The sequence below is a fragment of the Fopius arisanus genome, unplaced genomic scaffold (genome assembly GCF_000806365.1).
Source record: "Fopius arisanus strain USDA-PBARC FA_bdor unplaced genomic scaffold, ASM80636v1 scaffold00003, whole genome shotgun sequence".
Lineage (NCBI taxonomy): Eukaryota > Metazoa > Arthropoda > Insecta > Hymenoptera > Braconidae > Fopius > Fopius arisanus.
In genome coordinates, this window is record NW_011887742.1 from 999629 (window position 1) to 1015069 (window position 15441).

The 15441-nt window shown below is 39.5% G+C and overlaps 1 protein-coding gene across 2 annotated transcripts in view; it reads left to right on the forward strand.

Moving 5' to 3' along the window:
• Positions 1-15441, forward strand: part of LOC105268907 (growth factor receptor-bound protein 14) — a 131131-nt gene that overhangs the window by 91231 nt on the left and 24459 nt on the right. Inside the window, exons 8-9 of one of the 2 annotated variants that reach the window (XM_011308819.1) lie at positions 5984-6211; positions 8903-9010. In XM_011308819.1, the coding sequence (XP_011307121.1) occupies positions 5984-6211; positions 8903-9010 (336 nt within the window). The remainder of the gene's footprint in view (positions 1-5983; positions 6212-8902; positions 9011-15441) is intronic. The other variant, XM_011308824.1, reaches the window with a different exon arrangement.

Below are 15441 nucleotides of genomic sequence, written 5' to 3' on the forward strand. Positions count from 1 at the left end.
TATTGTTGCTCAACTTTGTTTATCGTGTTTGTGCGATAGACGACCGCATTAGACACATGATTAATCTACCGGCGGTTAATAAACTTCCGTTGCTAGGAGATTTTCCTGTTTTTTTTTTTCACCCCCAAATAACTGATAAAGTCGTTGATAAATAAAAACTCTCTGCAGCTTAGAGACCAACTTTTACTCCCAACTTTTTTTTACATTAAAAAAAAAGGCCCCTCAATTTTTTTATTCCCGCAAAAACGTGGGAATATAATTTATAATTGACTCGTAGACAACTTGAAAATTTAATGCAAAAATTGTGTTGAGTAATTAGATGAAAAATTGGTTTCATCCTTTCGTTGAAATTTATTCAGACTTCTGGATAATTGTCCGGTGAGTGGAGATGGTCAACTCATTGGCATTTGCATAAATAAAAAAAAAGGAGAGATTTTTTGTCCCGTTATACCAGTGAGAATAAACTTGGTGAAATGTTTTTTTGTTTCGTACACTTGAGCCTCGTCTCTCGAAATAATAGGCCTCGGCAATTCGTCACGTTTTTAAACAGCACTCAAAGATCGTCCGCGCCTCGTCCATTTTATTTTTACCAGCGATTAGCTCAGTTTCGTCGTTTTTCATTCGCAAAATGGAATAGGAAGATAAAAGAAATACGAGTTTAAATGGTATACTGTATCTCGCGTGCTGAAATGAAGAAGATGAATCTGAATGACAGGGGGGTATACTCACCAGGGCAATGCGCCAACTTGTGCCATACGCCGTTGATAATATAAGAGAAAACGAAATTGCAAGAAAATTGGGTGGAAAACGGGGGAGAAAAATGAGATGAAGCCGGAAACGTGATCGTGACTCGTAATCTTACGAGAAACGTTGCAATTCACCTGAAAAAGTTTTCTAATTAAGGGCCGGCTATCGAGTTTCATGCCAAACATTCTTTCAACTTTGGTTTAAACTTTTTTTTTTTATTGCCAACGATATATCGCATCTATAAAAATCCGGCGCGCGAAATTTCAAGCGAATTTTTCACGAATATTGAATAAAAAAAAGAAGTACATAGCATTGACTGGAGTTAGTCAATCTTCAAGTACGAAAAATTAATTTCAAAATAGAATGGGAATAATTTAATAATTATCGGAAATGTCATCGTGTTGGAAAAAACGGAATGAAGCGAACGATCGATCAAATGGTTGGCAGTGAATTTTTTCCGTCCTTTTTTTTTAAATTTATCTCAGGTTTTACGTCGAAATTGTGCCTCTATCGTAACTCAGCCTTGAATTTTTTTGCTCGGTAATGCCTCAAATATGATATCAGCTCCCGTGGAAAAAAAATTGATGAGTCGGCGTGATTTTAATTCGATGAAATGATGAATTTCAATAATTAAGAATTGAAATCGTAACCTTGGTCACTCAAAAACACTTGAGTGCGCAAAGTAAACGGTAAAAATAATGGAAACGAGGAGATTTCGTTGGATCGTCCACTATCCCAAAACACTTACCACCTGGGTTTATTCCGAACCAAGGGGCGCTCCTGCACCGTAAATGCTAAAGCGAGAAACAATAAACTCGTTAACGTGTATCCCCTTCAACTCGAATTCAAAGTGTTTTGGCCCTTTTCCTCCTCTTGGCCATTTCCATTTTCCCATTTTCTTCTACCAGCAATATCCATTTGTATGAAATTGCGAAATGAGTATAAAGACGTTGAAATTACATTGTGCTCAATTGAGGTGAAAATTCTCGATTTACATAAAACTGTTAAAGTTTGGAAAATAATATTGCCTCAGCCGTTGTATTGCGAGTCGATTATACTGGGGTATGAATGACTTCGGGGAATCGACGTGGAAGACAAATTCTATTAGGAAGATCCAATAACGAGTTCTCTTATAATAGCTGGATTATTTTCTGCCCGGGTAAAAAAAAATTGTAATCGGAATATTTTTTCCAAATTTTCCAAAAATTTCTGGGAAATTTTTCAGATTTTTTCTTTATGAAACAAAAAAAAATAGGACGACAGAACAATTTTATTTTTGGGAAAGGTTTTGAAAAATTTTTCAAAAATTTGAATAGGAAAACTTTTTTTATCATTTAGATGGCGTATTTTTTGAGAATATTGAAAAATCAAAAAAGTAAGAAAAGAACAGGATAATTAAAAGAAAAAATTATATTCGCAAAAATTTCTAGAAAATTATAAAAAAAATTTCCTATTCAAATTTTTCAAAACATTTACCAAAACTACAATTGTTTTGTTACTCGATTTTTTCACTTGTAAAATTGTATGGACATTTTTGTTTCGTCAAAATGCGCGGCAATTTTTAAATTTTCCACCACGTTGATGGATTTATTGATGAATTAAATGATATTAAACAGTTGGGGTTGATTCCCCAATGCTGTATATATATCTCCTATCATTGTCATCGTCAACTTCCGTCAGTGCGTTTACCGTTACTCTTGCGTTATTACCGTAATGATAATGCCACGGGGCTCTTGATACTGGCAATACAGTACAGCGATGGCCTACATTCAGCCGCGGATCTATAATCACAGTTTCACTTGAGGATTATCTCCAGTAATGTTGTACAGTTTGCGAGGTTAATCCGACTGTCCACAGAGACATTGCAGGTAATTTTCCTGATGTATGAGTGCGCGATGAGTGACCCAAAATCGAGTTGAAAGCTGATTTCATTCGACAAGAAAGGTGATTTCGCATTCCCACTGAATTATGAAGATATTAGCGCGTCCGACGAATATTTTCAGACAGTGATTGCGTAATGCGACCCACTAAATTCGCAGTAAAAGAAAAATAATAATCAAGCGTTGAATTCAAAATTTCGAATATTGACGAATATTTGCAGGATAAAAAATCAACGGGTACACTTCACCGTGATTGATCTGCTCTAATTCTCTCCATTAATACATTCAACTTGTCATCCTTAATTTCAAACGTGTGCCATATTTCAACGTATGGCGAGGATTTCACGTCAATCTCTGCTCGGAGATAAAAACAAGCGCTCCCAATTCGCCTTGGCGTTGTGCCTAAATCATCCAATTTTCGACTGTGGAAAATCAGCCCAAGAAAGAAACCTGACCTATGCCCGAGCGAAAAATTGCAGATATGGTGATTCTATAATCACATCCTCGCGGACTAGTGACTTCTCAAGACGACGAGCCTCAATCCTCAGCGAGTCGCGTCCAAGTCGATGCCAACAATCGTAAATTTCTGGATATTTTAAGACACTTGACCCTCCCGAGAATTATACATTTTTCGCCATTTTTTTTTTCCATTCTTACCGGTGGCGAAAAATTTTTTTCGCCACGTCAATTACAATCAAGCTGTCGACGGTAACGACTTGTGATTTCAACCGATTTTTATAAATCGGTATTAAATATATTATGGATATCCTTAGATGCATGATCCTCGGCGGAGTGTTGGCGCTTTAATTTTGGTGTCGGTTGTCTCTCGGTGATGACGACAGTAGAGATTTGGCAAGCGGTGCCAACGTGAAAGATACTTGAGAACTTGAGATTGATTGGATCGATTTACTGATATGTTTATCGAATATTCCCCATTGAGATGATTCAATCAGTGCCGATCATCTTTCATCGATCAATTAAAGAGACTTACAATTCCATCGGAGTCATGAATATTCACCAGCGGGAGCTCAATCCAAATTAATACTTGAACCGAGTTTTTTTTTTCACGGTTAATTGCCGAGAAGATTGCCTTCAACTGCTGTTGAAGTGGAACAGATGATTTCGATGACACCAATGATTTATCGTTTCTCAATTTCTCTATTCCACCCGATCATCCCAGGATGGAGTGCAACAATTCATCAACCGGGTTGTTTTATCATGGAGCCTCTCAAAATTCACAACAGGGATCGTCGTTTAATCACGAATTGCTAATCTCAAGACTTCTGGAATTGTATTTTCAAACCGGTTGAGCCGGTCCCCTTCGAAAACTTGCTTACCCACCGGTTTCTCGTGAATAACATTTTTTTTTTCTCATTTTCGATTTCTTCAGCGGTCTTTTTTCCTTCATTTCTACAGTAATTCCTCTCAATTGATCGCTGAACGCACGGATGACAGCGACGAGACCCGCGATAAAGATTATAACGCGCGGATTGTCAATGGACAGGTGTTAGAAGCAACTGCTTTATATCATTGCGATCGAATTCAGCGATGAGTCAGATTCGAGTTCCTCTTTCAGGAAATTCTGACCTGGGCCAACTTTTCATTCATTGCGTTCACATATTTTCCGAGTGTCAACAATTTTAGATTGAAAATTCTCGCCCAGAAAAATTAGTCTCCCGTCTTTGCCTGAAAGTCTTCTCTAGAATAATTACTAAAAGAGTTCATTGATTTAATTAATCGAGGGCTGATGAACGATTGAACATGATTAATCGAATGTTATCAGTTGGCGGTGGGAGGGGGGTAAATTATTGCTGTAATAGAAGATGGAAATGGCCGCTCTCCCACCTGTGAATTTAGCGTCGAGTATTCGTGCGACGTTGCATTGTTAGTCAAGACAGGGTTGTGTACTTGGCCAATATTAGAACGTCGCAAGGCGCCTAGCTGGGAGATATTCACCTTGGGAAATCCTGTTGGCATAGAGGCGATAGTAACTGGCGCTATTCGTTATACAGGAGATACGGGGATATAATGCTGCACCGTCAAATATTTGAGGACCAGCTCAGTGTTGTACGCTGCACATACCTCCTTCGCACCCCACAAATGTATCTGACGTATCCTCACAGCCTCCACTTCCACCTCGTCCTCCAGTTCCATCTCGTCCTCCACTTCCACCTCGTCCTCCAGTTCCATCTCGTCCTCCACTTCCACCTCGTTCTCCTCGTCCTCCACGTCCTCCTCGTTCTCCTCCCCTCCTCCTTCAAGTGATTGTGTAACGAGAGGAAGGTGAAACGGATGGACAAATTTGCTGGGAGAAAACAGCACGTCTAGGTTGCAATTAACAAGAATATACGCTATTTAGTTTGCCTATTTTTTGACATTTCAGAAATTGTTCAAATAATAATTCCACAGTCAAGTGCTAAATCTGATGATTCACTGGTATTGAATTAATGAGTCAAGAAAACGATGTGCAAAATTTCCATGAATTATAATACCGATTTTAGAAGTTGTTCCTTGATATATACCAGGGGTTATAAATATCAAATTTTCCGAATTTCAAAGTTTACTGTCTTGTCGATAATTATAATTATTATTCGATAATGCGGGGAAAATGCCGGAAAAGTGGTGGAATGAACGGACAGTGAAAGCCGTAATTGTCGAAAATATTGGAATGCTTTAACGTGAATTGGCATGAGAAGAACTGAAGCAATAATTGCGCAATCCTTGAGCCATTTCTCATAACTCATTATTGTGCGCTGCCAAGCCCAACGTCTTGCCTCTTACACACAATCCTCATTTTTTTTTTGTATTCTCTCGTTTACAGAAATATATATTTTCCATTCCATTCCCATGATCTCAACAAATGCACCGCTCAAGCTATTCAATTGAAACGTTTTTCCTCATAAGCATTCAGGGATTTGATTATTTAAAAAATTGTGGGAGTATAATGGACAGCCTCTGGCCATACAACACGTACTGTGCACTAATCATCAGGGGACATCATAGCACGCAGGCTCATGTCCGGAGAAGTATGAATTATTGTTCTTCCGAGAATGGTACTTATATTATTCATGAGGAGTGTATGGAGAGAGACTTTTTGCCCAGAATTTGATGGTTAAGTCAATTAAATGTTAACGGTATGGGATATTCGCGCTGTTTATGGATTTTCCGTTGCAACTCAAACCCGGAAATGATGTCTCTAAACATGAGTAAACATTCAGGGATGACTTTTACCATTTGTTATTTACATTTTACGTTAACTATTGGCTATTTTACTAGGTACACAGTAATATTAACATCCTGTATTTGAAATAGGTTGAATCGATGAGACTAACCAAAATATGTGATTTATGTTTCAGGATAACGAGCAGGCAGTACCATTTGCCCATTTGTCCGATTATCACGTGTACAAGATTCCGAACGCAAAGAAGTACTTCAACGCGCCCTTTGAGTGGGGCGCCTGTCTGAGGCCCTCCAGCAACGCTGAAGCCGAAGACACGGAGGCCGGGGTACCAGGTCTCAAGGTCATAGCATTCAACAGTGAAAAGTCACGCACCTGCTGGCTCACAGCCATGAGGTTCGCCAAGGTACAGTGCATCAATCAATCTATACGTTTTTATCCCATCAAGGGCCAGATAGCTATTCCTCGGTTTAAATTTCTCAGATGCCAATTACGTGGCACCATGCAGACGCCCTGATAATATCGACAAATATAGTTAGTCAAAAATGGTAAATTGCAATGGGAAAATGAAGCTGAGGGTGGCCAAGTGGCCAAGTGGTGTCTGAGACTGCCCTTGAAGCTCGACTTGGTGCTCAAGCACATGCCTTTGTCAACGTGTCAAGTGTTTCGTGATGTCTTTGGCATATCATTGCCCAACCAGTTCTGCCCTCACACAGACCAATACGCAGCTTTTTTAAATAAGTCGACATTGCAATTTCTCTTCACGAGATTTCTCACCGCTTGCTTTACTCTCAACTCTCATTCCCTCTATCCTTTCTCTTTCTCCTTCAACTCGAGCCTCAGACTTTATCGTTCTCTTCATTTTAGGTCCTTTTGGTTATTTTTTTCTCCGTGGTTTCTCTGCAGCTCAGGCGGAAGGTAGTACTTAACAGTTCTTTCGAGGCAAGAGGGACTTTGTAACTCTTTCATTTTGCGATCTCCAACCAAGGAAATAAAGGGGAAAGACGACGGAATGGTGGTGATGGTGGTGCATCCCCTCGGGTATATCTGCTGAGAAAACCATCATGCACCAACAGTTCTCTACTGCTGAGTGTCTCTACTACTCTAGTATTTTGCTTTAGTCATTGAAAAACTATACCTATGTACACTAGTTTTATCTTGAACCTCGGGCCACCTCATTCTCATCATCCGCTGCCAGGGAATATTCGTCCGGGATCAACTTGTGTGAACGCTTCGCTGAGTTCTTCAGCATTTTCTACCAATCTTCGTACTTGACTTTTTTTTTCTCTTTCTCCCACCCACTTTTATTTTTGGGTTGCAGTTCGTGGATTAGTCTTGGGTCCAGGGGGATATTCTTTCTCGGCAATCTCTTTTCGTCGCTTTCAATCTGTGTCGATTCCGAAGAACGAGGGGAAAAACAGTCAGTGGGATGTCTCCTCTCTCTCACTCTCTCCTGTGGATATCTCGGATGAACTCGGGGGAATGGAAAATGTCGCGTCAGCTTCTTGGATTGGTCCGTTGTAGACAACTTCAATTTTCTGAGCTTCAGTTATTCGATATCATCGGAGCTGTCTCCTGGAAGGAATGATAATTTCCGGTTTAAGGGAATATTTGGTATGCGTAAAATGGATGAGATTGGGGTTCTAATGGTAATGAGTATCTCGGTGTCTTTGCAGAGACTCGAGTAAATTTTTATGAAGAAATTGAAAAATCTAGACTACCGGGAATTCGATCAGTTAACCCAACTATCAATTGACTCATTTCTCGGGAGATTCAATTAATAACAGACTGTCTCATCATCTGAAGTTACATACTTCATTATCCCTGGATCCAGGGCTTACTCATTAACCGTAGTTGAGCCGTAAGCGCTATCATTCGCCTCCATCCACAACCCACTTTACTTCAGCAATCTCTCTATCTCCATCTCCCACTTGCCAATGGGTCCTCGGGTCATTCAATTACGTAATTATTCGAACGCGCTTGGTAATGCCTGAAAGCCACCTTCAATTAGTAGTCTCTCTCCTTGGCCCTGGCATCTTTCAAAATACAAGCACTCTTTTGATTCTGAATAACGACATCTTCATCACTTCTCAGATTAATTAGCTCGTTTCAATGAAAACGCAACGTATCTTCGTCCAATTGATCTCTCCAATTGAACAATGGATCTCCTCGATTTCACCACTTGCACTAAAATTAATCACGAATGTCAAGGACTAGTTTATCGACGATTTGGTATCGGGTTGAGTGAAAATTGATACCATTGAGAGTTGATAGTGGGGATTGAAAGAAAAAAAAAATTAATGGCGAAGGGAGGATTCACTGGGATGTCCGCATGTCTTCTCACTGGGTCGATACTGGGTGGGTACATACGCGCCCCCTTCTATACATAACTGCGCGACGACCCCGCTGTTACAGCCAACTAACATAACATGACGCATATACTTCACTATATACACGCAGATGGTACATAAATTGAGGAGAGGCACACGGCTGATATCCCTCAACCCCCTCGGTAAAACGGAGGAAATTACGAAACTTTGAATCTCAACATTTGGAGGTGATGTTTGGCCTATTGTGGTGTACGACCACTGGAGTTTGATTCTCCCGCAACTAGCCAACTTCCTTGGGGGCCATTTCACTTCCAAAACCAACTGGCCGATAAATGATATTTGCCTCCTACCACTGGCCTTGGTTTTGCCAAGTCAACCGCATGCTTAAGATTTGTTGGGGAAGCTTGTTGCAGAGTTGTTTTATTCGGGATGCGTTTCCTCCATGAAAACAAAATCCATTAATTCTTCTCCCATTTCCGTCAATTTCTCGGTAATAACTCAATCAAAATCTAGAACTTTCCAATATTTACAGGGATTATCCAATCTTTAAATTACTTGATCCTGGTATATTCCATATCCGATAAATATCGATGAAAAATTGATTTTCCCATGATTTTATTAACAATGATGAATATATTTGGTTCAAATATTTATTGTTGTCCGTGGAGTTTTCACGTTGTTGAAAAGTTTTCAATAGTTTTCATGTAGTTATTGAGTCTGACTGCCATAAAAAAATGACTACAATAATTTCTGCATGTTTGTTGCAGTATGGCAAGCAGCTGAGGGAAAATTATCGGGCATTCAAGAATAAACAGTGCGAGCAGAATGAAGCCAGCAGCCCCAAGGAGCAGTACAGAGCGTACAACGTCTCAAGTGTGAGTAATTTTTATGATTATCCATTGAAAAGTTATGAAAATTGTTGCACTCAGGGTCAGCCATAGAGCGATAACAATCTTGTGTGATAAGGTGCCACTCCAGCGTCTTATCATCACCCGCGATCCATCGGTCTGGCAATAAATCATTGTGCCACTGTAATTTTGGTTAATCGACCCTAGTGTTATAGTTAATTCATCTTGTGGAATACGGGGTAAATCGCACGGTTTAGGGTAGTTGATTATGCACGCGTGTCCCACGTGATGTACCAGAAATGGATTTCTTCCGTGTCTCAGTGATGACGGGAAAGGGTTAATGCGATTTGCGCGGGCTGAAATCGCGAATAAACACTGTAATTTCGGGATGAATTGGCTGGACTATTCAATTGCCATGAATTCTCGAAGGGGTGCGGTTAAGCGAACGCGAACAAAGTTAAAAACTTTGGACGCCTCATCTAAACAATTTTACGTGTGGATCAGGTGTGTGGATTAGGTGGAAAATACAAGGTTTTCCCCAGACAAGATTCAATATTTTTATATTTTTCCAATACATAAAAATGAAAAATTTGCTAATCTGTTTTTCCCTTTGAGTTTGAATGACTAACTCTCAAAATTCATCCATTATTCCACCGTAAAACTTTTATTCCGGGGCATTCCGAAAATCAGGGTAGAAGAACAAACATTTTCCACGGGTAATTTTTTTTTTTTTATCTTTTATCCGTCTACCCCGCCAGTAGCTCGTTACACGTTATCAGTTTAGCTGGTCCATAGTTGATAGTAGTCTCTCCGAAAGCGTTAAAGTTTGACGATCCGTCGGGTGCTTAAACTCCCTCCAGACGTCGTATTTTCTTTAACGACTCCAGGGTAGGATGGGTCTGGTAGCGGCAGACGAATACCCCGGAAGGAAACATCCTGCGACCCGATTTCCTGATCGACCAGCCAACACTCGCCGAGAGTCACAAAACCCCACCACCCCACCACCCCACACTGGGTATGCACACCAACCCATTATTTCCCCCGGCAAAATCATTCACCCTCTTTCATTGCTCACCGGCATAACCATTGTTCATGTATTTTATTCAACAATACAACGCCACCGATTAATCACCCTGAATCCCCAGGCAAATCTGTGTAATCATGGACAATTAATTAAATGTACCATGCCCCAATGCGTCCAATTGGAAAATAAATAATCAACAGTTTCACATCCTATCGGTTTGTTTCATCCATTTCATCATCTATTCCCGTCAAATTCATCGACAATATCGACCGGAAGTTCACTTCAAACAAATTCCACTGCCCACTACCCAATCTCAATTATCCATTCAATTTTTAATCTCGCATTAGTCGAGAGCCGTATGAATATATCTCCATTTATTTTTCATATCAAGTATTCAAGGATTTTTTCATCCTCAAATCATCCTTCATCCTTCATTCATTCATCGGGCCGCATTGAGAGAATTATTCATCTCGATCGAACGGAATTTCTTCAATTTCCCAGAAAATCGTCAAGGAAAATTAATCGGGGAATGTCAATCCGTGAATTTTTTTTTTTTTTTTCGTTTGGGGGTTGGCGAAAAAAGCAGAGGAAAAAGCGCTCAGCTGGCTGTTGCTACCCGCCAGCTATCGACCGGTCTAGCTCTGCACAGTAATTCCCTCTCGGTTGCCGGTTGCCAACCGCTGCTTCTCGTCCTGTGCTACAGTTGGTCTATCTCTCGAGGGCACAGGTGAAACGGAGCGAAAGAGACGAGGCAACATAAAACTCGAGGAAGCACTAGTTTCCGGGGAACGGTTGCGAGATATAGGAATTGGCTCTTTTTACTCCGCGAGTTATGCCACAACTACTGGCTATCGCTCTTGCATCCACCCACTCCATCAATTTTTCACTTCTATTTCATTTCCATCAAAGAATCGGACAACACGAAAAGTCCATTGGTTATGCATACAAACGGACTCAATAGTTGGGCCGGTACGGATGGGCGGAGGGACCGATGGCTTTTATGAATTCGCGATACAATGAGATAAATCGGAAAAATTGAAATGGATCAACATTCAGGATTTTTGCGCAGTCATGTGTACCTGGATAATTCAGTTATGGTGAAGCGTAACGGAAGGAATAAATTTTTTTTTTTTTTCTTCGTTTTCGTATAAGAAATGTTATTATTAGACAGGCGGATTTTCTAGCAATTTCAGGTTGACTCTCAAAAGTCTCAAGTTGAGACGTCCGTATCCTAAAATAAATTCAGAAAGTCAATCTATAAAATCTATTCCAGACTTCTGCATTCTCTGAGCTCCTCCCCGCCGTTTCAAATACTGTAATTCTCAATTTTATTATACTGCGGCATAAATCAGCGAGCCAAATCACCCTCCCGACCTCTCTATAAACCGTCTTGCTCAACAGATATTTCCGCTATTGGTTTTCGTGTACACGTGGTTGCTGCGCCTTCAAGTAATCACATGTTCGATTGCATATAACTGGGGAGGAGGGTGGAGGGATAGCTCGTAAAGTTGAGAATAAAAATTTTCCCGGCCATCGTCTGGTGATCGTAAAATCTCAGGTATAATGAGAGAATACTGAATGAATCGAGAGTTTTGATAACGATTCAATTTAGTCGAGTCATTGAGCCCGGGGATTTTCTATTCCCGGGGAATTTTTATTAATGATTTTTACCACTGGAATTCGCGAATCCACGCCTCGCCCATTTCTTTGCCGATCTTCGAATTTTTGGCGATTACTTGTCGCCGAGTTTCGAGATTTATTGGTGTGTGAAGTTTTACTGTACAAAAGCTTGAGGCGTGCGGCGAAATATATTTCAGAATTATGTACCGGGTGGGAACAGTATAAAAATTTACAATTTTATACTAATTCCAGAGGAAATGAATTTCAAATGCTAAAAATTATCGCAATTCTTCCGCACTATTTTTATTTAATTTCGCCGAAGTTTTTATGCTAGAATTATTGGTCATTTTGGGAGGAAAGTATTCTATTGAAATACGTAATTTTTGCGGTTGCATCCTTTCTACTTCCAATTGCTCCCTCAACATAACCGGAAATAACTGTAGTAATTAAATACTACTGCGCAGCAGTCGCCGGTTCGGTGGTCGATTCCATCTCCTCCGAAATGGTGTATTGGAATCAGTCCTAACTTGCCAGGGCCTTGATCACCGGTCGTGTGAAGCCCTAATAATTTTCTGAACTCAGCCCGGGAAACCGAAGGGCTTCGCCTTGGTAACCCATGGGTAATTGGTCGTGCCAATCTCCAATTGGGACGCCATCCAATGCAGTGTCCATCAGACCGCGCCGAATTACCAAGAGAATTCAAATTTCCAACTAATCTCCCACACCCCCGCAATCTTCAACTAATTACTCCTAAACTAATTAATTTCACATCTTACTCTCCCCAGCCGCCGAAGAATCCAAAAATTTCAAAAATTTCAAAGACGTGTGGTCCCGCGTAAAAAAATTTGGATCGGAATATTTTTTCCAAATTTTCAAAAAATTTCTGGAAAACTTTTCAGAATTTTTTTTTTGAAACAAAAAACAAATTGGGAGACGAAACAATTGTATTTTTGGGAAATGTTTTGGAAAACTTTTCAAAAATTTTAATTTAATTTTAATTAATTTAATTTTTTTTAAATTTCAAAAATTTGTTTTGGAAAATTTTTTAAATAATTTTCTAGAAATTTTGACGAATATCATTTTTTCGTTTAATTATACTGTTGTTTCTTTACTTTTTTGATTTTTCAATATTCTCAAAAAATACGCCATCGAAATAATAAAAAAAGTTTTCCATTCAAATTTTTGAAAAATTTTTCAAATCCTTTCCCAACAATAAAATTGTTTTGTTTTCCAATTTTTTTTTGTATCATAAAAAAAATTTTCCAGAAATTTTTTGAAAATTTGGAAAAAATGTTTCGATTTTTTTTTCACCCGGGGTGATAACCTTCTCTCGATTTTTTTCTGTGCCACAAAATTTTAATGGAATTTGTAAGAGATTTTCCCATTGAAATCCTGAAGATACTCTATTACTTTGTTTCTCATTTCACCCAATTTTTTTTTTCCCCTCATTATTATTTGAAAGCCCCTCCCCTATTTTCTTTAAAGTTGGTCATGGCCGTACGTGTGCCGTTGCGCATGGAAATTTTTAATTTAACTTTACGACTCCCACCGGGGGTAGAGGGCAAAACCGGCATTTTGCCGGGGTCTCTTGGTTTCTCACGGGAAAACGCTCTCAGCTTCCTCAGACTTTGGTCGTCTCGTTATTCTCGGTCTCTCTCCTACAGGGTGATTCCAGTTGAGCGACTACTTGGATTTATAGGGGAAAATCCCGAGACACTGGGTCTCGAGGATTTTTTCGTCAACATCGGCAAAGACCGGGATATGAGGTGGAAGAGTGTCTGAGTGAGGTCAAAGTGGTTGGGATTTGACGTAACGAGGGGGTGTTAAACCGAATGCCATTTAACTAAGTCGATTCGATCGATGAATCGAATAGTTGAGAAATAGATTTTCTTTTTACCATAGCCATTTCCACGAATATTCAACAAAAATTCTAGAAAAAAAATTCCTGTTGAAGTGTATATATCCGAGTTGTTTTGAACCCCCAGTTGATGAATGTCTTGAGGGCCTGCGGAGAGGGTTCAATGTCCCTTGATTGCATCTCCAGTGCACAAGATATACCCAGTCTGCTTTCTAGTGCACCCGACTATCCTCTGCAAGCAATTGAGATGCCTCAAAATTTCTACCCCGGATGTATCTTACTTGAACCAACAATGCACTGATATCTTCTCTCAGGAGTAGAGCAAGGGGTACCTAAATATTCAAGTCTACTCAGATCAAGTCTTTTTCTCGAAATAAAAAAAAAAACCTAAAAATACCTTCCATAGGATCGGAAATCGTCAAGGACGTACTATCCGATGGTTCTTTCCCGAAACGTGATCCGACTTCCTCGTTTCACTTCGATTATCTCGATTATCCTCGAGGAATTCCACTCGACTCCAAGCCGTCTGGGCTCGATTTCTACTTGAAGTTTTTTCCTCATTTTATCTTTTACATTGACTGATTCTTTTGTACCACGAGTGTCGCGGTACCTCCGACGAAATTCATAATGGGAAATTGTTGACGAATTTTTATAAAAGATAGATCACTTTATTTTCACTCTATCTGCACATAATTCAGCTCAGTTGTTATGCAATAATGAGAGTGCATGATGGATTGCATGATTGATCTATCCGAACATGAGTGATCTCACTATTTCCTCCGTGTTACCCGTTTACCCCACTTTATCCCCTCATTTCTACCGTCTTATTCATTATTTAAGCCTGTCATTCTTATTAATTAGCGTGCGTTGATTGAAAAAAAAAATTAATTTCATGGACAGTTGACTAGTCATTTTCAGGAGAGTGCACAGGGAAAAAGGAGTTGTTTAATTTCAGGAAAAGTCACTCGATTCTTGGATTTTCCGGTTGTGAAAATTAATGAGCGTGCAATCTTACGAGTACATTCAATTATTAACTTCATTATTTTCAGGGAAAGGCTGTTAGCTCCGGGAATTGAGGGATTTTGCCTGCATTAGGAAATAACTCTGGAAATTTCAAGTTAAAAACCATGAAATTTATCCGCAATTTTTTAATGACCTAGTCGAGAGTCAGTTGAAATAATAATTTGTTCCAAAAATTTTATCTCTCTCGGAATAATTGAACTGCAATTAACCACTATTTGTGTTTTTCACTTGGAAATTCATTTTGGTGTGTTTGAATTTTTAATATGATTAAGGATATTAGGTTATCGAGAAATACAGTACAAAAAAAAAAACGCTGTGCCTCTCTGTTTCTACAAACGAATAAAGTAGAATAGATTGGGGAGTGAAGAGACAGTGGAAAAAAGAGAGCGGTGAAAACGAGAAAGGTGGATAAAACTTTAACTGGCTTTTCCCTCGACAATGGACTCGTCCGTCTGGCTGCATTCTGCAGACTACGGAATCCAATAACCTCTACCCTCTTTTTCACCCCCTTCGCTGAAAATTTATCCCCTGCTCCCACCCCCCCATTATCGCGTAAAACAGCGAAAACGGGTACGTCGAAACGGCCAAAAGGTAAATGCAGTTGTTGAGGGGTATAGAAGCACCAGCGAATTAACAAACGGATACGAAACCGAAATACGAAAGTTTTTGCAATGATTTCAACGAGTGCCGGGCCATACCAAATTCAACTTTAATTCCTCGAGTGATGCTATTGTACTGAAAGTCTTCAAGTTTTTTTCGATGGAAAATTTTAATTGAATTGAGAAATGAGCAGTGGAATTACGTCAATTATTTTCTTCATTACTTTAATCATGTCGGGTGACTTGTTCTTTTCATTGACTTCTACTAATTTTCTATTGTTCAATTATCATTTCTCTTTTGGGGAATAATCTTATCATAAAAATGGTGGAGTTA